This window comes from Diorhabda sublineata, chromosome 5 (assembly GCF_026230105.1).
Source record: "Diorhabda sublineata isolate icDioSubl1.1 chromosome 5, icDioSubl1.1, whole genome shotgun sequence".
Taxonomy (NCBI): Eukaryota; Metazoa; Arthropoda; class Insecta; order Coleoptera; family Chrysomelidae; genus Diorhabda; species Diorhabda sublineata.
In genome coordinates, this window is record NC_079478.1 from 24,774,266 (window position 1) to 24,798,390 (window position 24,125).

The 24,125-nt window shown below is 31.9% G+C and overlaps 2 protein-coding genes across 2 annotated transcripts in view; one reads left to right on the forward strand and one right to left on the reverse strand.

The window, feature by feature from the left end:
* Positions 1–24,125, reverse strand: part of LOC130444186 (alpha-2C adrenergic receptor) — an 877,544-nt gene that overhangs the window by 46,235 nt on the left and 807,184 nt on the right. The gene's annotated exons all lie outside the window — the stretch shown is intronic.
* LOC130444188 (uncharacterized) lies at positions 1,490–2,055 on the forward strand. The gene is made up of 2 exons (XM_056779238.1): positions 1,490–1,657; positions 1,715–2,055. Exons 1-2 carry the CDS (start codon positions 1,538–1,540, stop codon positions 1,979–1,981), a joined length of 387 nt encoding a protein of 128 aa, XP_056635216.1. The 5' UTR covers positions 1,490–1,537; the 3' UTR covers positions 1,982–2,055.

Genomic DNA, 24,125 nt, shown 5'->3' on the forward strand with positions numbered 1-24,125 from the left:
TAAAAATAGAAATCACAATACAGCTTGTTGCCACGGTAACAAAATTCAGTATATGCGGCGAACAGATTAATAACAAGAAATATATATATATATATATATATATATATATACGAGGTGCGTTCACAACACACAACATCTTCATTGGTTGTTATGGTGAGAAAAATGCTACTTGAAAAAAAAATGGAACTATCACGAACGGAATTGGCAGTGAGCAGTACATGCTAGGTTGTGAAAACTGAAATAAATTTTTATTGATTTTACGAATGTTGGAATCTAATATAACCTCAATGTACGTTCTCAATTTTTCCAGCTACATCAGGATCAAGTTAAAATAATAACTTCCAGCGATTATGGTTCCATCTCCCTTCAATTCTAGGGTAGAATTTAAACCGCGAGAGAAACGAATTCAATGAGAAATTATAAAGTCTAAATTGTTGCTAAACTTATCTAAAGTTTCAGCACCTGGCTTGTTGAATCGGCAATTATAATTTAAATTTAATTTTGAACTGTTTTGTAACGGTTGCAACAGATTGTTGTTGAAATATTTGAACCGATAATGTAATTGAGAACAGCAGTTCCTTTAAATTTAAAAGTAGATACGAATATTTATACGCTATAAGGAAAATTATTTGTCTGGTAACTAAACTATTCTTTTCACAGAATAGATGGTAGGGAAAAAATTTACTCTCGATTGACGTAACCACTAAAACTTCGATTCATAGTCAATTTATTGAGTAAGATCACAATGGGTGAAGTATGTAAAAGTATGTAATAATACAAGATTTCATTTTATATTACAGAAATAATGAAAATAATTTGTTTCCCTACATTCATGCAGTAAACACAAATTTATTGAACTATATTCCCTGGAAAAAGTGGATCTTCATTGCATTAGTGCATTAAATGTTTATTGCACTTATCTGTCATTATGGCACAGAGGTTTGTGATCAAGACAAACATAAATATACAAATGAGTGAAATATTTAATCATTTTTTCTGTGAGATTGTGATACGTTTCAAAGAACTGCGGATTTTATTTTATTATCGATCATATTTATTAAGTGCTGGATTACGAAATACCAGAAAATTAATTTTTTTCTAAAATGCCAAATGATTATAATTCATAAACACAAAAGTAAATCCCTCAAACATACGCGATTTACATTTGGATAATGCAACTCTGCAGTTCTAAAAATATCAGTCAGAAATTGTTTTTGACACACAGTTTAAAAATAAGTAATATTATTGGAGAAATATATGATAGTGATGAAGAAGAATTTGTTGGAACCCTACCAAAAATTAGTGAAATAGCAAATAAAGCGTCATTAAACTTATTACCTAGTGGAGCAATAAAACTAGATGAAATGCGCCAAAACTGTTTCAAAGAGTGGTGCTTCGGTGAATCTTACAGAAAATAAGCTTCCTGCATATTTTTCAAAAAGATCGTAAAATATTAAACCCTCATTACTTTGGTCTGAGTACTGAGAGCTTGCCTTTCTACAAAAGAAGATATTTATATCAGAAATCACAAAAACTGATGGCCTTTATGAAGCATAATCCTACAAAATTACGGTCAAAAAAGACCAAAGTATTTAATATGGGATACATTTATCAGTTTCTAAAAGACGCTCAGAATTTCCAGTATTTGATGAGAAAAGTAAGTCAGTAATTATTCTTTAGATTTTGTAACACATTTGAAAATTACTTGTTGTAGGTCGCTGCAATATTTGGCATCGCAAGGTCATGTCGTAGAGATGAGCTCAAAAAATTGAGTATTGAAGACATAGAAGAAGTGGATTCAATATTAATTCTAGAAGAGCTACGTTCAAAAACTGACAAGGAACGAAGTTTTGTCATTAGAGATGAGGTTGAAGAAGGATTAAATTTGATCGATATATACCAGACAAACATGAATTTTCTTCCCATAATTCACTTAGAAATAATAATATTGAAAATTGCAAAAATATTTATTTACTTTTAATATTAATGGTACAAATAATGTTTAAGTTAATTTATTCCTTATTACCAGTTCCTAGCTTTGTCAATGTTAACCGATATTGTTAATTAATTATTAAATATTCTGCTATCAAATTACGCTTTTTACTTTTCTACACCTAAATAAACATTTTTTTCATGAACATAGAAAAAACATTGTATGCAACTAGTGCAATGAGTGTTTATTGCACTTGAAGTGTTAACTAAGTTGGAATTTCTGGAACCGTTGGAGATATACATACTGAATACACTATTCACACCACCACTACCCCATCAGGCACAATTACACTGATAACCAAGTTATCGTCTTCAGAGACTGAAGGTAAACTAAAATCTAATGACTTGACTCACCTGTTTTATACTAAATTTTCCCACCAATAAACCTTCTCCCGCGAAAATTAATTACAGCGGAGAAAACTTCTTGGTGGGAATCTTCACATTCATTCCTTGACTATTAAAATATACAGTGGGCTAAAGGAATTGGCCCTTTGTTCATATTTAAGCTACTCTTACACCTAGCAATTTCAATGCTTTCAGATACATCCAACAATTTGTTATTTGATACATTTTCTAATAATTTTATATTATCAATATGATGCATGATTGTGACTGACAGCGTCATCGGTAATACCTGATTTTCCGGTCCGTCCATATTTCAAATGAGCTATGTGCTCTTTAAACCGGACCATAACGAATCTCTTAGTCGGCCCAATATACTTTCGGTCACAATCATCATAGCTAATTTCTTATATACCAGTCTTTTGCAGATTTGGTATTTTATCCTTAGGATTGCCCAAAAATTGTATTGTTAGATTTATAAACCAATTTAAAACCCACTATGCTGAATATTCCTTCCGCAATTATGATACAAATAGTCATCTTTATTATTTGGTATATGATCTTAGTGTACCTTTACTGTTTTTTTTTTCTATTTTCCTTCTTAAATACTGAAGCACACTTTGTTTCAAATATCTTTTGTTATTTTTCCAACGTTAAAGCATATGTTGTTCTCACGGTTCGGGATGGTGAAAGAAATGTACTAGCCTTCTGAACCTGAGATACAAAGCAGTGTTACACTGTTCGCTAGTCTCCAAATTAGACTAATTAGTGGATACAAGACAATTATTAATAGAGTTTGAGCAAGTTTCATTTGGCTGCTATTTCACTTCTTTATTCAGTATATTGTCATTTGATACTGGACTAACTCTCTTTCACTAGCTGTCGAATAGTTGTAAGGAATGGAATACGCGAGAACTTACTGGTCAACATCTCCAATAAGTGGAAAATATAAATGTGTAAGTTCAATTATTGGGAACTTTTTTAACTCCATAATGACAAAACAAACCTAATCAAGCAGAAACATCAAATTTCAGATTTCGATATATATAAAAAACAACAAGATTCGAAATTCAAGAAAATATTGCATTTTCAACTTTAATAAAACGTCGTGTTTCTTAACAAAACCTTATATGAGTAGCGAAATTAAAAATACATCGAAAATTCATAGCAATTTTTTTGTGATAAGCTGGACTTCTGCCCCGAAAGCATTCAACATATTGCAGAAAAAACCTCAGTAACGACATCTAATGATAAAAACCGGAAAGTAGTTAACCCTAATAGATAATAAAATGTATTTATGCCTTTTGTTAATGTTGAATTTCTTCAGAAAATTCAAAATCTCCAGTAATTTATATAGTTGAAATTTGATTTCACACGTGTGTTAACAGAGTAGGTTTGAGACGTTAATATTAAAACAATGAGTTTACATTTCCGCCCTATTTATAATGTTACATAAACAAGATACTTTTCTTTTGCAGTTGTTTCATGAAAACCAAAATATTATTTCTTGGTTAAAATAATTTGTTGTATTCTTAATAATTCCTCTACCTTCGCAAAAATTATTTGAAATATTTTAGCTCCGGGCTGAAAATGAACGAAACTTCCCTTAATAGATGTTATTCTGACTCGAAAGAGCATAGAAGGTTCTTAAAACCGATTCTATATTTATATTATAAAAATTGAAAGAAGATTATTCTATGAGGCGATAAGTATTGTAGTTCATACACCAGAGAAGGTGTAAGATGCCTTATTTGTCCACAGGTAATAGTAGTTTACTTGAGCTTCTGATTCATGGATTTTTCCTAAGTAGTATCTTTGATTCTTCGAGAAAATTCACATTGGGATTTCTCTTCAATGCAAATGGTGCTACAATCATAGGAGACTGGTGATCTGGAGTCTTTATCAAATTCTGTGATACAGGTCTTTGAAAATACCGATAGCTCACTTAAACTCTCTCAGATTCATTAGTATCTTGATGTATTCAATGCATCAAATATTTCTTTTCAATTCACTCATATTTCTCTTTTTCAAACTTATATAGACTTTTTTCAATTAACTGGCTTAGTCTAGTATTAGTCCCATTATATAACTGCGTGTTCGTTGTGTTTTTTATTAGGTAGTTATTGTGAATTTTGTTCCATACTTTTAACAATATAATGTTAAAATTGACTGTTGACAGCAATAAAGACAAATTTTGGCAGATAGTTTTCGGAGATAATATTCTTCACTCTAGTAATACATTTTTTTTAAGTCTTCTTAACTTATTCACTTTTTTCCTTTATTTGTCAATGTCATCCCAATAAAAAGTTGGTGGAGTCTAATTTAATATGTGGTAGATTTTTTCGACCCAAAAGTGAGCAGTTGAATAAGCAAAATTTGAGTATTTGTTGTCATTCAAGCTAATAAAATTGTAGGAAAACGAAAAGTTTAGGAGATAAAGAAAACCATAATCGTTAAATCTAAAAAAAGTAAAAATGGAATATATTTATCAACATATTCTCCTTTCTACTTGAAAGTGTCAAGATTTCATACTTCTCCGATTTATCTATAAAGTTGAGCGCACCTACTATAAAGCGCAATGTCAGTGGAGCATCACGTAGTATGAAGCTGGCGTTTTCACCAAAGCAACAATTGGTAACAAGTAGCATGCAATTGTTGTAGGGAAAGTTGCCAGTCACACCAACCATTTTATTCCAACTAAAGTAGCGTACGAGGAGTCATTTATATTAACGCAACTAAATTGCATGCACCATTAAGTACTGACGGATTTAAACAATAGTTATTATGTCGGTCAAATTAATTGCAGCCGCGGTTTATCTCGTTGTTGGATATTAGGTTTAAAAACGGAAAGAAAAGGTGGTGGAATAGACAGATTTGCTCAACGAAACCAATCACAAGAAAGTTTTTGGACCTAATTTAATTCCAGTGACGTAGCTCTATGCAAATTTACTGATTTTCAACTGAATTAGCTTTATGCGTATCAATGCATATTTATAATTATACCAAAAGTTTATGCAGTTTCAGTGTGAGTATGTGAGATGTAATAAAGGTAAGTTTTTGTACAATTATTGAAATTTTGAGGCTAATGAATATAATATACATGAAATTGAAGATTCAGAAGAAATTCTCTAGGGAAAAAGTGGATCACAAATTGCGTTTTCTTCTTTATTTAGAAAAATCTTAAAATCGTGGTATACAACGATTCTTAGAATACCACAGACATCCAGAATACGTTCATAAATGAGAAATAACCTATAACGAAATATATTGATATTAATGATAAGTATGAGAGTTATGAGATGCGAGTTGATAGCCAACAAAAAATAGACATGATTTTCTTAAAATAGATGAGATCTAATAAGCATATGATATCTTCTTGGCTTATTCTAGTGAAATTTTGGAGCCAAGCTTCATTATTGGCTACTGCATTGTCCAGCATTGTGCGATACACGATATGTAACGTGTTATGATGCTCCTGGACTTGGTACAAAAAAAGATAACAGAGTTATAAAATATTCGAATTCATGAGGTTCCTTGAAACGTTAATGTAACAACAATGAGCCAAAACAGTTTTGCGGGCTGTTTCTATAGGGTTAGTAAAGTTGTACACAACTGTCAAATAGCACATTTCTATTCTTGGAAAAATTACATAAATTATAATTTCATGGAAATTGACACTCTATGTGTACAATGTACAAAAGTAAAATGAATTTATATTTAACAAACGATTGGATATGAAGATAGAGCATGAATAAGATGATTCATGCTTACTCTGAACATACATATGTTGGTAATAGAAATATCTGGTTTTATCATAATGGTGCGCACCCTTTCCTCATTTCCTAAAACATGTTCAAGAGCATCTATGTTGTATTTTGAAGGGCAGATGAATAAGTGAAAGGGGAACTATTGAATAGCCACAGAGTGACCCAATCCTTGAGTGGAATAAATAAATGTCATAGCTCGTTAGTGCTTCTTTGATATGTATTTATTTCAACCCAGATTACCGTAAGGATGGCTATTTGATCATCGATTTTCACTACGTTTTTTTCATGCCTGTTGATTTATCTTTCATTCCTCTCTTTTCCATCGCTTTCTCAGTTTTCGGAAGAGGAGACATCCAAACCGTTTTAATTGTACTTCACATATCTATATATCATCTTCAGTTTTGCTCATTGTATATTTTATTCACAAACTTTTCCTGGTTTTCATCCAATTTCTGCTTCAATCTGCCATTACTTTCTAATACTGCACCTAGGTATTCATAACTAAATATTTTTTTAATTTTCAATTTGTTTACCTGTATTTACCTGTATTTTGATAATATGTAATTTATTGTTTCTTGAAACTATCATTTTCTGAGCTATATTTGCATATAGTTTTGTATTCATTTCATTCGTTTCTTCTTTCGATCTTGCTATTAATAACAAATTATATTTTGCGAATATCAATTCCGTTATATATGCTTGTTCTATCCTCCAAGCCCCTTTATTAGATTTGTCATCTGACTCTTTGCTCTTTTTATAGTATCATCCATTATCAGTAAGAGAAGTAGAAGAAGGATTAGTTCACATTCTTTGTTTTTATTTTTCGTTAAATTTTTACTTTTTTGTATATTGCTTTTATATCATTATGGATATGGATCACCGTTTTTAAGTATTTCAAATATATCTTGTAATGTGTACGAAACTAAAATTTTATAATCGACAGTGTTGCCATTTAAAGGAATTCAAAGAGGGCCTACTAAATTGTGAGGTTTTCTGAAAATCAGTATTTTATATAATTATCAAAAAACAATTAATAAATCGAATCTATCGGTGCGAGAAACTTCCAATTGTAAAGGTTCTATTTGAACCGTTTTTGATCATAAAACGGTGAGATCAATTTAAACACACGGTGTATCTTCCCTATGTAATTTATTTCTTCACTAACTATTCACTCACAACTACACAGTTAACTATTTACCAACACTTAACATCTAATTCATTCAAAAACACTGTTAAGTTCATTTTGGAATTCACTTGTCACTGTCCCAATAATATTGGAATTTGTATAGTTTTTCCATATCTGCTTATAGCTAGTGTTACCCGTGTGATTCATTGTGATGGGTCATATAAGTTGGAATCAAATCAAAAAGGTGAGTTTGGTTTGGAGCTTTCAATTAAAATACCAGATATGATGAACCGACCAAGATTTTTTGTGATAAATAAAATGTATGTCCCATATTATATGAAACATGGATCACAAATGATTATGAGAGTCGCCATTCCACATTCATATAAGCAAGCCAATATTTTTTCTCATTCTCACAATCTGACTTAACACTTCTAAGCCTCAAAATACTAGGAATCAATACATTTTCATCACAAATTACGAAATTAAAATTCAATTTCTTGAATTGCTCTTTCATGGTTTTGTGCTGTGATGATTATTAAGAGATATTTGCCTTTATTTTGGAATAAATCATATATTTTCAAATATTTAAGAAATACCTACAAGGCTTCAATTTATTCCTAAGTTAACTATGATCCATGAAATACTACAAATTTTGATAGGAATTGATGGAAATTGATAGTTCCATCCACAAACTCTACTGATAGAGTTTGTTAATCGATGGAGATCGACTCATAATATAATAATATTTTCAACCCTTATAACCACACGCCCAGCTGAATTGAATGTTTAGTTGCGTGTGAATTCCATCATATCTCCATCTCATTGTAAACACAGGAAACTATTCATTTAATTAGATGAAGCACGATATATTGTGGTTTCGTGAGAGGGTCTCTTATGTTTTGACAGGTTGACGCATCCTTTTAGTGTTACGAATGTCTTAAAGTACCTAATCATCTTATCATCTAAACGTTCATCTTCACATTTATTAACGAAAAATGGAACTAGTTGTCTATCAAATGAGTCTCTCAATGTTACAGTAGTAGTAGTAGTAGTCCTATTAGAAAAACAGCTTGTCGAGAATTATCTATAAAGAATAAAATATTCATCAAAAGTCATTTCAGAATAATTACTTCGAAGTATAAACAGATAATATTGATTTTGTAATGTAATGTATTCTTCCAAATTCACAGAATGTTTTTGTGTATGTTGAAAGAATGAAAATATCTAAATATTATATGCACAACTAGTATCACTAGATCTCTGTCACATCTTCAGTTTTTCATCCCCATCTAACGATTCGTTATAGGTACAGCCTAATGTTTTCGTATAAAGTCTAAACTACCACTTTAGTGACTACTAAAAACCCTATAAGATTGTTCTCCTTCATTCTACAACATGTCGAGAGTAAATATAAGGCATAAGCTCACAGTAAGAGGAAATGGATTATTAAAGATGCTTGGTGAGTGATAGAAGGTGAACAGGTATGTATAAAATGGAGTGTAAAAATTATAATTCGAATAATAATTTAGAATAATTTAAAAAAATATAATAATTTAAAAAAAATTAGAACTAATAGAAGGAGCGCAGAAATCCTGAGTAAAAATAGAGGCACGTAATGAAGAGTTGAGAGAAGAAATGAAAAACTATCAAGACTAAAAAAGAGAAACAATGAGAACAGCTGTACAAGGATAAATAAAGAGAATAATCCAGATAGAAGGCTTGATTTAAAAATTCTTTCTGTTCAAGGGAAACTAACATACTGATCAAATGGAAAAGGAAGAGATCTTCGGGACAGGAGTCGGAAAAGAGATTAAAAGCAGTGAAAGATTCCAAAAGAGAAAATTTCAAAGTATTGGAGTTCGAACTAGCAAAGTGGATCAAAGACCCCAAGGTAACAGAAAAAATACCAATTTAATAGAACCCATTAAATTATGCCGGTTTCAGGGTGAGGTGAATGATATTTGAAATAATTCTCAGGAGTACTCGAATATTCAGAGTACGTTACAGATATACAGGGTGAGTTTTATTAATGGAACGCCTCAATTGTCTCGGGAACGGCTTGTACTTTTCCCAAAATTTTTTGTGTACAAGGGTCTTGTGATACGGCCGGTATTATGGTGGTATTTACATTGTTGTCAGGTCTCTCGTTTTTATGAAAAAATAATGAACTTTCTAATTTTGAATGTATCACTGTGTATATTTTTCGCTTTTCGAAATTCTTAATAAACATTATTTTTCATCTAATATTCCCTATGCCTAAATGCCTTAATTTTGGTGTTATAGCTACATTTGCGTTATCTCCGGCGAAGTTAAAATAATACATTTAGGTCGCCATGATAGCTACATTAACAAATTTGACGTTGAAGTTGAATAGTTGAAGTTCATTGAAAGTAAAAATGGAACGTTTATCTGAAAAAAAAACGACTTGATATTTTAATGATATTAGGATTTGTTGATATCGTAAAAGTCAACAAGAAACGTGTAATATCTTTAATAATTTATATCCTAACTGAAATTTCATAAAAAGATCTACTGCCAGTAAATTAGTGTAAAAGCTAAACGCATCTGGTTCAGTTGAAGATTTATCCAAATCAGGACGCAGAAAAACTGCATCAACTGGAAACAAATCTTTAGATGTTTGTGTTCTGTTGAAAGGAGATCCGCACTTGAGTACTAGACAAATATCCAAGGAACTTGTTATTTCGTAATGAAAATTTTAAATGATAAAAAATTCCATTCATACAGAGTATCGTTGGTTCAAGAGTTATCAGATGACGATTTTGGTAGACGTGAAGAATTGCAGACCTAATGATGGAAAAATGTTACGAGGATATATGAAAAATTCTTAGCCTACTATAGAACTAAACAAAATTTCAATGTCAAAATATTTTATTATCCAACATATTCTCCTCTAAATTGGATTCATTCATTACAGCGAACCTGCAAGGTCTCTAGACCTTTTAAAAAAAAATCTTTCTTCTTGCTGTGCAAACCAGACCCCCACAGCTTTTATAACCTCCTCGTAGAAAGAAAATTCCTAAATCACGAATTTTTTGCATTTTTTCCCGTAGAGTGGTCAGTAATGTCAAATAGTAATCTTCAGTTATTGTTCTACCCTTATCTAAAAAATCAATCATGATCACTCAGTCCCAAAAAACTGAAGCAAGAACTTTTCCATCAGATTTTTGGACACGAAACTTCTTAGGTCTAGTGTACCCAAGTCTCATCCATAGTAACAATTCGGCTTAAGAAGTCTACATTGTTTTTAAATCGAGTATAGATCGAACGCGGTTTCTACCCTTGTACGCTTTTGGTTAACAATCAAACATTTGGGGATCCATTTTGCAGCAATTTTTCTGGTGTCCAAATTGACGTGAACTATATGATGAACGCGTTCGTATACAATATTAAGTGCTTCAGATATCCGTTTCAGTCCCAGATAAAATGAACTGCATCGATATTTTCGGGGACTGACACAGAAACTGGCCTTCCCGATAGGTCATTATCTTCAATGGAAAATTTACCTCATTTGAAGCTTTCAGTCCAATTTTCACTGTCGCATACGAAGGACATTGATCAACAAGGGTATTAAGCATATCTTCGTAAATCTGCTTACCTCTTAACCCTTTTAAATACAGATACTTGATGATGGCTCAATACTCCAGTTTTTCGATTTTCACAATTTCGGTGGACATCTTTTTTCTTTGAATTCATTGCGTAACTCTGGTTTACTTTTTTTGATGTTAAATTTTACACTGACACTGTGAGTAATAAGATCTGACAATCTGAACAATGTAGCCGTTTCCGTGATAATTGAGGCGTTCCATACATAAAACTCACTCTGTATACCTCTGTATATCACCCATTAAAAAAATCAAGTCATCAATTAGTTTCCATGCTTTCAAATATAATAGGTTGGAGTAATGAAGAACACTTAATGAATATAACCGGTAGAACAAGAGTCCAAATTGGGTTCGCTCAACTCAGCTCTAAGTAGTTTAAGTAGAAATGAATGTTGTATGTTATTGTGTACACATTAACTACAGAAAGGTATTTACATTGTTTTTCACACGAATTAGCTGAAGTTATGGATAAAATACAATAATACACCAAGGGGACGGTACGTCATCTCATGGTACTAACTTAGACAGCTATTTCTAAATGAGGGAAAGGAATCTATGGACATATTTGGATCTAGAGCCTTACCTCTTTGCTCGCCACAAAAAAACTACAGGATCATTTCTTGTGAAGATATTCTAAAAACTTGGTTTATTATACAAAAGTTCTGGAGTCAATCTTCAAGAGCTCATTCTTCAAGCATGGTTTAGCGTTACACGTTCAGGTAAGGGGGCTCCTAATACGTTTTGTAGCTTACATGAAATGAACAGGAAATAATTTTTGGAGACATAGATTTTTGGTTTCACTAGAACACTAGAATATATATATATATATATATATATATATATATATATATATATATATATATATATATATATATATATATAACGGGGTCATATTGCACGATCTCAGTGGTAGTTTATATCACCTCCACGTGAGATATGTATGTCCTGAAATACCTCCTACAGAATATCAAGTGTGATATTCACCGTTGAATTTTCCGATTGCATTTAGCGCTCCTGATTTAATTGACTGTGCAAAATATTTCAAGAGCTGTTTGTAAAAAATAGTATGACCACTTTAACTGAAAGTATGTACTAAATTGTTGAAAATTTTTGACACGACTTCAAAAATGTAAGAATATAAAAACCAATACGTGGTGTTATAGATGCTTTATCCACTTATCAACAACTTCTAACAGAATACAAAAGAAAAAAGACAGAATAGACTGAATGATCTAACTGACCAAAAATATATATCTTTTTATAAGCATATTCATTTATATTGTTTTTAGTTTTGTGAGAAGTGAATGTTTGGTTTCATTTTTATTGAAAAAACATTATTAAATTTGGTACCTAACCAACTTTCTATTCATCATCCCCTAACCCCATTATTCACATGTTAAGATAGCCTCGTTTAGCGCTGTTTCACATTACGCTCTACTTTGATGGAACATATTTCCGGGGTTAAGGTCTCACTGTATATTGTCCTAACCATATCTAGTAGCTCATTTTTCAATAAAACGATGCTATTGATAATATAAAATATTAGAGAAGAAACAGTCTGCTTTGTTGCGTACCAACATACAAATAGTACCAGCATATTTGAAAATTCGCTTCTAAACCCTAAATAACAAATTGGAGAAATTTATAAATTCAATTTTTGATTAGATTAATAATATTCACAACAATTGCGACAAATCTATTTTGTCCTCCTTTCTTGCTGTGAAACTGGGGATCCAAAGTGTGAACTATGCATTTATAATCCAATTCTCTTCTTTCTGTCATTCTATCATTTTCGCATGTTACACAGATACAGCTAAGTCCTTATTAGAGGATTCTGTTCTTCATCGGTAAGTTCATATCAACGAGACCTTTCAAGTCATTTTGTGAAGTAGCTTCTCTGAAATTTCTTCCAATTCATTATCCTCAACTGTCAATAAATGTTAGTCACCATCTTTTTTCCATGCAGTAATCGTAGCAACTTAAATTCTCCGGTTTCCCCATTCTTCGTAAATAACACTTTCAAACTTTCATGCAAAAACTAGTTTACTACAAACGTGTTTCATTTTTCCTATTAATCCTTGAAATGGAGCATGAAATAATAGATGCCACTCCAACGAATATTGTGTCAATTCACTACTTTTTTGGCGGAAGCTCATGTCTTTTTACAAAAAATGAGGTACGTTCTTCATAAAAACAGCGTATATATCTAGAAAGATTTTATAATCATTATGAAAGAGGAGAATAGTGAGTACTATGAAAATTGCAACTATCTGCATTGTTACCACTAAATCGTTATTGAGATGAAATATAATAGAGATTATAATGATATTTTAAACCCATTAGTGATATTCATTTCAAATTATGAGGTCACCCCGCCAAGTGGGAATAACTACTACAGGAACCCAAAAAAGAGAACAAAGCTTAGTTTCCCAAAAGCACGATGATTTCATCAAAATAGTATTGAGAAAAGAATCACGGGGGTCATGGAACAATCCGAAAATAGTACAATCCGCTTCTTACCAAGACTACTCTTGGTGAAGATAAGCCCTGCGCATCTTTGGAATAGTTAAATAGGAATAAGGTGCGGCTAAGCATCTTTTCTATCCGACTGTATGAGAAACGAGAGACATTTGGTTACCATGAATCCATTTGCTAATAAGAAAAATGGTTCATACATATGTCGGTTAAACATGAATAAAAAATTCAAATTGACCAAGCGATTAAAAGTCCTATCAAGGCAGTCTTGTAATCAGACAGATGAGAACCAATATACACTTTTTATTGAGGGAATGCAGGGCAATGAATAACTGTTGGGTACAAGAGAGTCCCCAGCTCAAATTTACTCTCGCTCGTTGCCAGCTCAATCACCATGTTATCTTCAAAGTAAATTATTGTTAACTACAATCACTCTTGTGGTTTTCAACTATTCAAAATTAGTTTATTTATTATAGATAACATCATATGTATTAAAATAACCGGAGCGTGTTTTCTTAGAAATTACATACATTTATTTCCATATTTTCGTTAAAAACACGCCAAATAGAAAGAAAATGGCAACAAACTCAACCGGAAATTTTTTCCCTAATTTTGATGCACTGTCCTATTAACTTCAATATTTGTTTGATATGATGTTAATAGTGATAAAAAGCGAAACAATGATTATGAGCATAATCAAATTATATTCATTATAATCGGTACACAACTGTTTTCATAATGTAAATCGATGAAGAGATACTCGTAAAACTCATCCCTTGTTCTCTTGTCCTAACAAAACACATTGGAATAATGTTTGTACTGACTATAATCAACAACGACGTCCTAAAACCTTTGTTTAGTTAACACCTCAACGTTTTAATGAAGATGGAACAACACGTTACCGACTTCCAAAATAAATATTTCTGTTGAATTGATCCATTAATATTGAATAGTTAATTCAATAATAGTGGCTCTCAGTTTTAATGCAACATTCAGATAATTTGTATATTGTTGTAGCATGAATCTATGTTAATACCAAAAGTTCTACAAAGCTGTCAAATTACAATGAATAAAAAAGGAGATAGATACCGTGTCATCATTACTAGAACAATCATTGAATAATTTTCTTATCAATACACATGTGAATAAATATTGTTACGAACCAGCTCGCCATATGGGTCCTTAGACCAGCCCTGTTCAGATACAATGGAATTTTAAAATTTGGTGAATTCGAATGGCGTCTTCGGCATTTTTTATAAATGCCGGAAGAGACGTTGATGATTCCTTTTGGAACTTTTTAATATAGCGAGCGTTTTATTTACAGTATTTCTCCTAAATAATTCCTAGGAAAGTCTATTTATTTATTTCTTTGTTCAAGAATTTTGAAGGATATTATTTAGGTATATAAATGATTTATGGAACGCAGTTAATTAGTTTTAAATAAATAGTCGTAGTGAAAAGGATGAATTAGTAAAAGTAATCGCAGAAATTATTTAAGTGATATCAATAAGTAAATTATTATAGTCTGTGAATAAATTGAGAACGTAAGAGAAAGTGTTCATTAATTAATTCCACAAATAGAAAGGGGGTGAACAAATACGAAAAACATTACAAAAAAGAACTTAAGAGTGTGCAGAGAAAGAATAAAACAAGGAACACAAAAGGCTAGATATCGATAAGGGGAAAATTTAGAGCAAATACAAAAGTTAAACTATTTGGATTCCAATTATAAAGGTAATAAATTGAGGAAGGAGACAAGAGGAGAAATAACAGCCTGGGAAAATAATTTGATAATGTGACAGAAATGTGGACAATAACATAGTAGAGGATATGAAAAATCAGACTAAGATGAAATTTGGTATACAGTACAAATAAATCTGGACTTGTAACCAAGAACCAAGAAAAGCAAAATTTGGGAAAGTACAGCGAAGATGGTTTAGAGATAAAATAGCTATCACAAATTTGATTTAAGTGGACAGAGCGTTGAAAATTGATAACCACAACTGGAAAAATAGAGATAGTAAGTAAGTAAGTAAGAGAGTAGCAGGCAAATAAATTTTTAAATCGTCATTTATAATCAGATGGGTGAACTGACTCGTAAGTTTAAGTTCTGAACTGAATAAACAAACCCGATCTTCGACTACGTCCCATCGTTAGTGCATACAATTGTCCCACTCAACTTCTGGCCAAATATCTTACTGGAATTCTTCAGCGAATTGCTGAACAACCCCAATCCTACGTCAAAAACTCTTGTCATTTTATCGATCTACTCGCAAGTTTCGAAATTTCTCCTGCAGATATACATGATCGTCAATTTTTTTTGGCCTACAATAGCTCAGTGCCCATATTTATTTAACTTTGAAAAACAAGGTCCTATACTGTTTTCTGTTTTCTACCTATCCCACTTCTTTATAATCTATATCTATTGAAGATTTTATCGGCACGAATGAATGAGAAAATTTTTATTCAAATTAAATGCTTATGTCGTTTCAGTAACGAGAACAGTAAATAAGCGAATCAAATTTCACCTATGTAGTAGCAACAGTAACCTTAATTTAATCCTGTACAATATACCCTAAACGCTCTCGCATCAAATCGATTAATTTGTAAACATATGTGTACATTTGATTATGATTTAAGCTGCCACCATTTCGATTGGAATTGAAAGCCTTCTCTATTATATGGAAAACTACTCAGAGTTGTAGGTATATTGGGAAAATCAAATTAAACCGTTGCTTCAATCATCGAACTAAATCTTATTAGAGGAATAGTAATTCTATATTATATAATGAAATATGACTAGTAACGAGAGAAGAGAGAAGAAAAATATATAAACGATATCCTTATATATATTGAGAGGTAATAAATAATATTTTGTTAAGCGTAGGTGCATTGTGAAAATTTATGCACATATCGAGAGCGAATTTGAGGTCTTGTATGAAGAAAGTTGACAGATTATGTTGAACAGTTGGTATGAATATTGTTGTTTCTTTAGAGCGAATATTTAGTTACAGCATCAACTTGTACTCAAAACAACACATTTCGAGTAAAAATATCAAAAGTAAATGAAGATTCAAAAATAAAGACATCAATTTAATATAGTTTTTAGAGCACATTTTAAATTGAAATGAAATATGAAATCAACTCTCAACTGCCACCACTTGTTCATAGATTGTCAATCGGTACCACGAGTGACGATAAAGTAATGCATGAAACTAATAAATCGTACAGCGTTCTCTAAAAAAAAAAAAGCAGAACACGTCATAAAGAAAAAAGTTGGAAACACAACCGACTTGATTTTGAATTCATGAGGAAAAAATAGTTTAATGAATTGAGACTTGAAGTTACTTAGTATATGAACATATGATTCTCTCAATTTGTTCAAATTAATTGCTAGTGTCAGTCGCACAATTAGCGACCTAAAAATTTTATTATTATGGTTCCTTTAATCGGTATAAATACTAATGATGATAGGTTACGGCGATACACTTCGAAGTGAGGAAGAAGAATGTGCTCAATTCAACAAAACGCATTTGAGAAGACGGCAAAAACTAGAAGTACAGTAAGCAGAATTGATTCAAAAATAATTGAAACGGAAAACGTGAGGACTAGAAAGTTAGAGATTTTGCTGTTATTAGAAGATAAGCCTCATGCAAATGCAATAGAATTGATCGTCAGTTAATTGTGATTTCAAAAGAAAGAAAAACTGCACCCTTAAAAATTTTTTCACGAATTTTTAAGAAATGATCCGATATATGTTGGGAATTTTATGTTTTCTTTATGATGTATTATGATCAGATTTCAACTTCCTTAATAATCCAGTATTTTTAGACGAGGCACTTTCTTCAAATTGTACAGTAGGCATGATTGTCGCTACTGGGGTAGGGGTAGACACAGGCGAATCACACCCAGCGCTCTCAAAAAAATTATGTTTGGGTAGAAATCGTTAGGGGTGAATTTATTGGTCCTTATTTCTTTCGCTGGAATGTAACAGTTGAGCTGTTTGGACTTTCTTCGTATGGCCGTTTCATTTCAGCAAGAGAGTGTACCGCCACATTATGGTCTCAACGTTTGAAGATTTCTTGATCATCAGTTAGAATGAAGTTCGATTGGAAGACATGGGATAATGAAGGGGCCACTTAAATCTTTTTGTCTATGTGACATTAGGAAAAGTTGTGTTGACGATAGCCGATCAGACAATTTAGAAGACTCGATGGAACCAATAACTTGATAGAACCAATAACACATGAAATGACTGACTACGCAGATAATCTAGAACTGTATCAAACAAATTTACAATGGTTTTTGTCTATGTCAGATAGTGAACGCGACAAAGTTTGAACAATTCCAGTGACAAATAGTTAGTTAGTAATAAATCATTTTGTTCGGTACTTCCAAAATTATCCCGTTTTTTATTAATTTGTTAGAACAAAAAAAATTGAGATAGTGGTAAGTATTATTGGTAGCAAAGTTAGTCAGTTATGTCAGCCTTACAAGTGATCTAGGTATTTTAAAATCAACATTAAATCTCTTTGCACTCAATACAATTTTTTGAAAAAAAAGTAAGTGTTTGCAGTACTCAAATGATCTATAAGGATAAATAGAAGCAATTGAATATGCTTCCTTGATGACAAAAGGTTTATTTGAAATAGCACATAACTGGTTGGCTTCTGATCGTGTTTCCAGTATATGAGATAAGTGCATTATTTCAATAACATCTACTTAATGCTGCACATTCTGAATTTCGCGGCCCGCTATTGTTGCACAAGTATCAAATCTTGCATGTTTAAACCACCATTTTCGCATTCTTCCAAAATATCTGATAATATACCTACAAAAGTAAGTTTAGTAAATTCTAGAACTCCCTCACGCACTGAATTGTTTTTATGTATGAATCTCACTCCTACTGAAAACTGCTCAAGGGAAAGGCACTAGAGAAGAGCTATGAGACAAGCCAAACTGACTGGGAGTCGCATGTGATGACAATGAAACCTAACCTAACCAAATTTTATACAATTATATTAAGACTTCGAATAGGTGACTAAGAATAGTAGGTAGAAACTTATTTTTATAGCCTGAATCAAATTTCCATGGGGAGCAAGTGCCTACCTTTGCACCGTCTTCCGGCGCCACTGACCCCCACATCTGCTGTCTCTGAACAGAGAAAAAAGGTTATTTCAGGAACCTCGATAATTATGTTGGGTTGACTGTTGTCACTGTATAGAACTGAGAATTCTCCTCTTCATGACATGGGGGATTCAAAGCAAGGTGCATATTATTTTTACAATTAGGCAATGTGATAAATAGTTAGCTTTTTATCTTGACAATATCTGTTCATTAGTGACGTGTATCATTAAGTGTGAACGCAAAATCAAACAAATATAAGGATGGTTTTTCGATAATTAGAAATTTGAGGCATGTTATGTGAAGAAAATGAGTTGACATATTGGGTGAAACTGAACATGAACAAATATGTATTCCAATGCACAATCCAAGACCCATGTTACATGATAATTGGGATAATCTAGCACCTGTTTAAGGTATGGAAAAGGGTTTATTTGAATCCAATGGAAATTCCCACTATAAAAGATTAACTTGTAGGATCAATTTATTTACTGTCACGTAGGATACGATCACAATAAATGAACGACCTCAGTTTTGCGAACATAAGAAAACTTTCGACATAGTATAGAAATAATTCGAATATTCTTGAGCATTACAATCTCTAACAATGAGATCTTATATTGAAATTCGTAGAAAAATATCTGAAAGTCTCCAAGAGGAAGACAAAGGAAAACAAATGAATAAGAATACATTCGCTTTTCTATACCTTAAGCAAAACGCCAGCATAGTAAGCATAGTAAGATATACGAGTAATAGTTAATGTATTATGAAACTGAGTTTGGTAACATGAATATTCATTCTACCCCGCCTAGAGGGATAAGATTTGTCTTTGATAAGTTAAAAAACTATTACTACTCATTCGAATTTCAATAATCAAATGAAAAACTATTAATTTGATTATTGTATATTTGAAACAGAGCCAAAAATATCCACAAATGCTAATAAATTTGCGATACACTGGTATCCGCTAAATTACTTATAATAGTAAATATCAAATGTATCCAGTATAATGGAACAATATTTAATTGAAAGGGAAATATAGTTGAGGATATTGTGATTTTTAAACAAGTGCAGAAAATATTTCTCATTCAACAGACTAGTATATGGAACTTTCAGTTACGTTACTTACGTTACCATAAACATTATGGAAGTAGTACTTGGGCGATTCCGCTATAGAAGATTCCCAACAATAATTTTTTAATTACTTTATTAGTTGTTATTTTTGCGAATAGTATGAAGAAGAAAGTCAAAATTTGATAATAAAATAATTTTTTTCCTCCATATTAAAATCTTTTGAGAGTTTGAAAATATTGCCAAAGAGTTGCCTCAATAAACACCAGAAGACGCTAGACCTAACAGATAATGCAGCGTGCAGATTTTGTTGTCCAGAGGACAAAACCACTTCTAGATACACATTATCTCGAAGTGTGAAGTACTTTGGAACTCCAGAGCAGTGCACCTGAGTGCGCATGAAATAGAAGACGAAGATCTCTGGCGATCAAAGCCATCCCATATTCTGAACTTTTTCAAAGAAGTGAGATTGATTGATCAGCTGCAAACACTGGGTTCTCCAATATCGCAACAAGAAAGGGGCATACAATAGATCCTTTGGGTCACAGTATACACGAGACCACCATCATATCCATTCAAACATACATCCATATAGTTGATACAAAGTGCAAATCATACCTAAGGCAAAATAGCTGTTGCTAACAGTTTGAGGTTATGTTTTACCCGTTACTCTTCGAGTGATAATATTTTGTTTGAAAAACTATAATTATATGTGGTTATTTATTGAGTGCTACAGTACAATGTTAACTTGTTTCGATACATAGAATAAGAAACTTTACTTTTTCCGTAGAAATTAAGAGCTTAAGTTCTTAAACTCTGTAAAAGTGAGGAGAAATCAACTTAAATTGATGGATTTTAAGAGTGTAATAATTGTTGGATTGATATAAATGTTCACTTGAATTGGTTGCACCCGCGATCTTCCTATTAGATCGCGGGTGCAACTTTTTGACAAGCTTACAAACAAGCACACATATTACATATTTTTTGGTGTTTCTATACCTTGACTAATAATATATACTTGATACTATTCACGATTCACATTTAATATGTATGTTTATATTACATTCCTTATGTTTAACTGAAATATCGGTTAAAATGACAACCCACGTGGAGTTCAAAAGAATATCCGTTAGAAAAGTGGTCGTGTTTCAGAATGGAAAAAGTAATAAAAGAGAAAATAGTGATATATGTGGATTCAAAAATATTGACTAGATCTAGACCCAAAGAAAAAATGCAGGAAACAAGAAAGCAGCGTAAATAAAAACCAATTAAACAAAAATATACTAGATACAGTCCTCGCACAGTATGGAAGGCTGCGGTAGAAGTAAAACTTTACTAGCCAGTTCCACAAAAGCGGTGGACGTTGTAAAATTGTATCTGAATCCCATATTGCTGTTCACAAAAATAAGACTGATTCACCCGCGATAATTTGTTGCTGCACCAGCGATTTGATGAAAAATGAATACCTAATTAATTGTTTATTTTTTTTCAAAGTTGATATTTCATTTTCATTGTAACTCAAATAGCTTACGAAATATGTAGGCATAATATATTGAATGTATTACAATTAACAGATTTATTTGTCTATGATCTGAAATGGTAGGACCAAATCCATTATACTCGCAATGGCAATTTGATCCTTCTGATCTGGTTCTCAAAATATCATCTTAAAATCCTTGCGAACGATTATTGGAAGAATATATTGGAATAATTAAAAATAAATCTGTTCTTAGAGAACTACAAAAATTACAGAAGAGGAACGTTCCGCACTACTAATCGTGAATGAGAAATAATCAATTGAAATGAATTTTCTTCAGTTTTAATATAGTATGTAAAGCTAACTAAAATTAAACTTATTGTTTACTGGCTCGCCATATTTTCGTAATTTCCAGGACCGTGAAATAATTTATAACGTAAATTAATTTCAGAAATGAGAATTGGGAACAATGTGGCCTCGAAATTCCTTCATGATGATTTTCAGAATTAATAGCATGGAAGTTGCAGTAGGCATAGTAAAGCGAGTGGAAGTGAAGGCTACAATATAAATTACAATTGCACACAAGTCTTAGATCTAATATAGCGTCAAAATATGTACTCTTTCAATACATGGTGCGTGTTTCAGAGAAATGTTTTGGCATAGTTTATTATCACCTATCTTGAGGAATGCTCTTTCCGATGTTAGTTTTCTGCCATTTGTTTTGTAATCAACAGAAGATTGATGACCACGAGAGGAAGAGGGCGAATGTATTGGAGGATAACATTGTACACATGATAGATCTTTCACCTGCTGATGCTGTCAGTTGACAACATCAAAATTAACAAAAGCAGCTATATTTTATTCGCAACAGAAACAATATCTCTAAAAGCTGAGTCAATCATTTTTGCGCAGAAAAAAATTAAACTACAATACGAGTAGTTTTATTATGACTAGCTATATATTATTGTAGATTCAATTTTTTCAAGCTCTTATGAGTTGAAATTAAAAGTACGCTGCTTAGAATAACACTACTCATAAATCGAAATATGTAAGTCATTCACCATCTCCAAATCCTGTGTAAACAGAAAAATCTCGGAACTGGATAATCATATTGACCACACCAGAAAATCTAAGGGATTTCAAGAGAACTTTTAGAGTCGCGTACTGGGCGCAGTTACATCAGTCTAAAAATTTAAAAATTATAACTACTTGGTGTGTTCACAATTTCCTTTCAAACTTGAAAACGATGCCACAATCAATATTTCAGCCAACTAAATTTTAAACGTAGTCGTATTATGGGTATGAGAAATACCGCCCAACTTTTACGAAAGCTTGTGACCTGAACCGAGAGGTTCAACAACATCGCGGAGGGTGCGATTTATGTTTGGGAACATATCACTCTTGGTCTTAATCTTGAAGGCAGTTGATTATATTTTCAATGTGTGAAATTTAAGCGCGTTTATTATATTATTTATTACATGACATCCTAAACCATATGTGCATATATACAAGTGTTAGTAACAAGTTATACCCAATACAATCATGTAAAGTATGGTGCTTGCTTCACATTATGCTATTGATATTATTATTTTCATTCTTCAACACTGAACACACTGTACAATAAGCTATTTTATGTTGATGGTGAAACTAGGTTATCGAAACGCATGAAAGAGAGGGCAGCTGTGAGTGTTGGTGTAGTGGTAGTGTAAACAGTATGGTCAGTGTGAATATCATCAACAATGCCAGAAATTCTAGCTTAGTTGATCATTTATAGATCAGACTAGAATAAATCGTTAATAAAAAAAATAGAGGAAGATACTGAGGAATATGGATGAATGTAGACAAATTTCCAGAATGAAATGAAACTTCAGTAAAAAATTCATATGTTTTCACCTACGCATATGAAGTGATATTTTATCTGCTACATTGCTTTTTTCTCAGTGATTTATCTTTGAAGAAGACACGGATTTGAAAGTTCGTCACAATTTGCTAACAATCTTGAGAAATTGAAACAGATGTTCAAAGTTTGGAAACCTTTCAGTTATTATAATTCCTAAACGTTTCTCCGAAGTTACACAAATAACATTCTACGAATTTCTTAAGTCTTTCACTCCAATTTGGAGTTAAAAGTTGTCGAAAGCAGCAGAGATTAGATCTATCGATCTACTTTACCTAGATATGTCTCCAGAGTTTTGGTAACTTTAGAGCAATCCGAGAACTCAGATTTATATTAGAGCCTCAAACGCTATGCCAAGTGTATTCCATTTATTACAATTACGAATAGCTTATAGTTGACATTTTGCAGGCAATTAATCATTGATTTTTTTATTCTACTGAAATTGCCTTCCTTCAAAGTTGATAAGCGTTTGATTCTCAACTGAAAGTTACAAATGTACTCTGGAAAATGATGATTGATACCTTCTTACAAAATTTACTAATAAATAAGTTGTTACTGTGAAATGATGTTGAGCTACAATGGAAAAAAATACACGCATATTTTTATTTTGTTTACTTCTATCAAACTATGTGGAAAATGATGAAAAATATATTCAAAAAGGTATGTTGAATGAGATAAGAAATAAAATATACAAATGGCTAGAAGTCAATTGAATTAAAAATAGGTGCAATGGCAACAAGAATGATGAAGTGAAAACGAGAATCACTTCCATGTGATTCTAATTCACAAACCACTTTTTTTATAAACGTTTCACCCAGATGGTCCAAGGATGACTAATTTTTGTAATTCAAGTCCATAGCCGTAGATGGGACGGCTATAATAACTATATATCAAGTTGGCGAATTTGAAACAAAATTGGTAGACATTGTGCAGCTTCTCTTGATGATTCATTATTTTTGTATTTTGCTCGTGTTTTTTTTCTTTCTTAGACCTTTAGATATATTAATGCATCTGAATGTTCTTGATTTTAGGTGTCTTTAACGTTTCGACTTCCCTTCAAGATCAATATAAATAAGCAAATTATCAGTCACTTTAAGAATTGGCGAGAAAATTGCTTTTTACACTTTCATTTTTGACACTTTGAAGATTTCTTTTCAGTCCATGAGTCCCTTGCGTAATGTTTGCTTTCTCTATTCTATTGTTTGATTCCAGATCCAGTCTTTCCGTT

Bases quoted from the DNA above. Each gene is read 5' to 3' on its own strand.
- LOC130444188 (XM_056779238.1), top strand. From the start codon at position 1,538: ATGGCCTTTATGAAGCATAATCCTACAAAATTACGGTCAAAAAAGACC. The intron at 1,658-1,714 runs GTAAGTCAGTAA...TACTTGTTGTAG, and splicing joins TCCAGTATTTGATGAGAAAA to GTCGCTGCAATATTTGGCAT.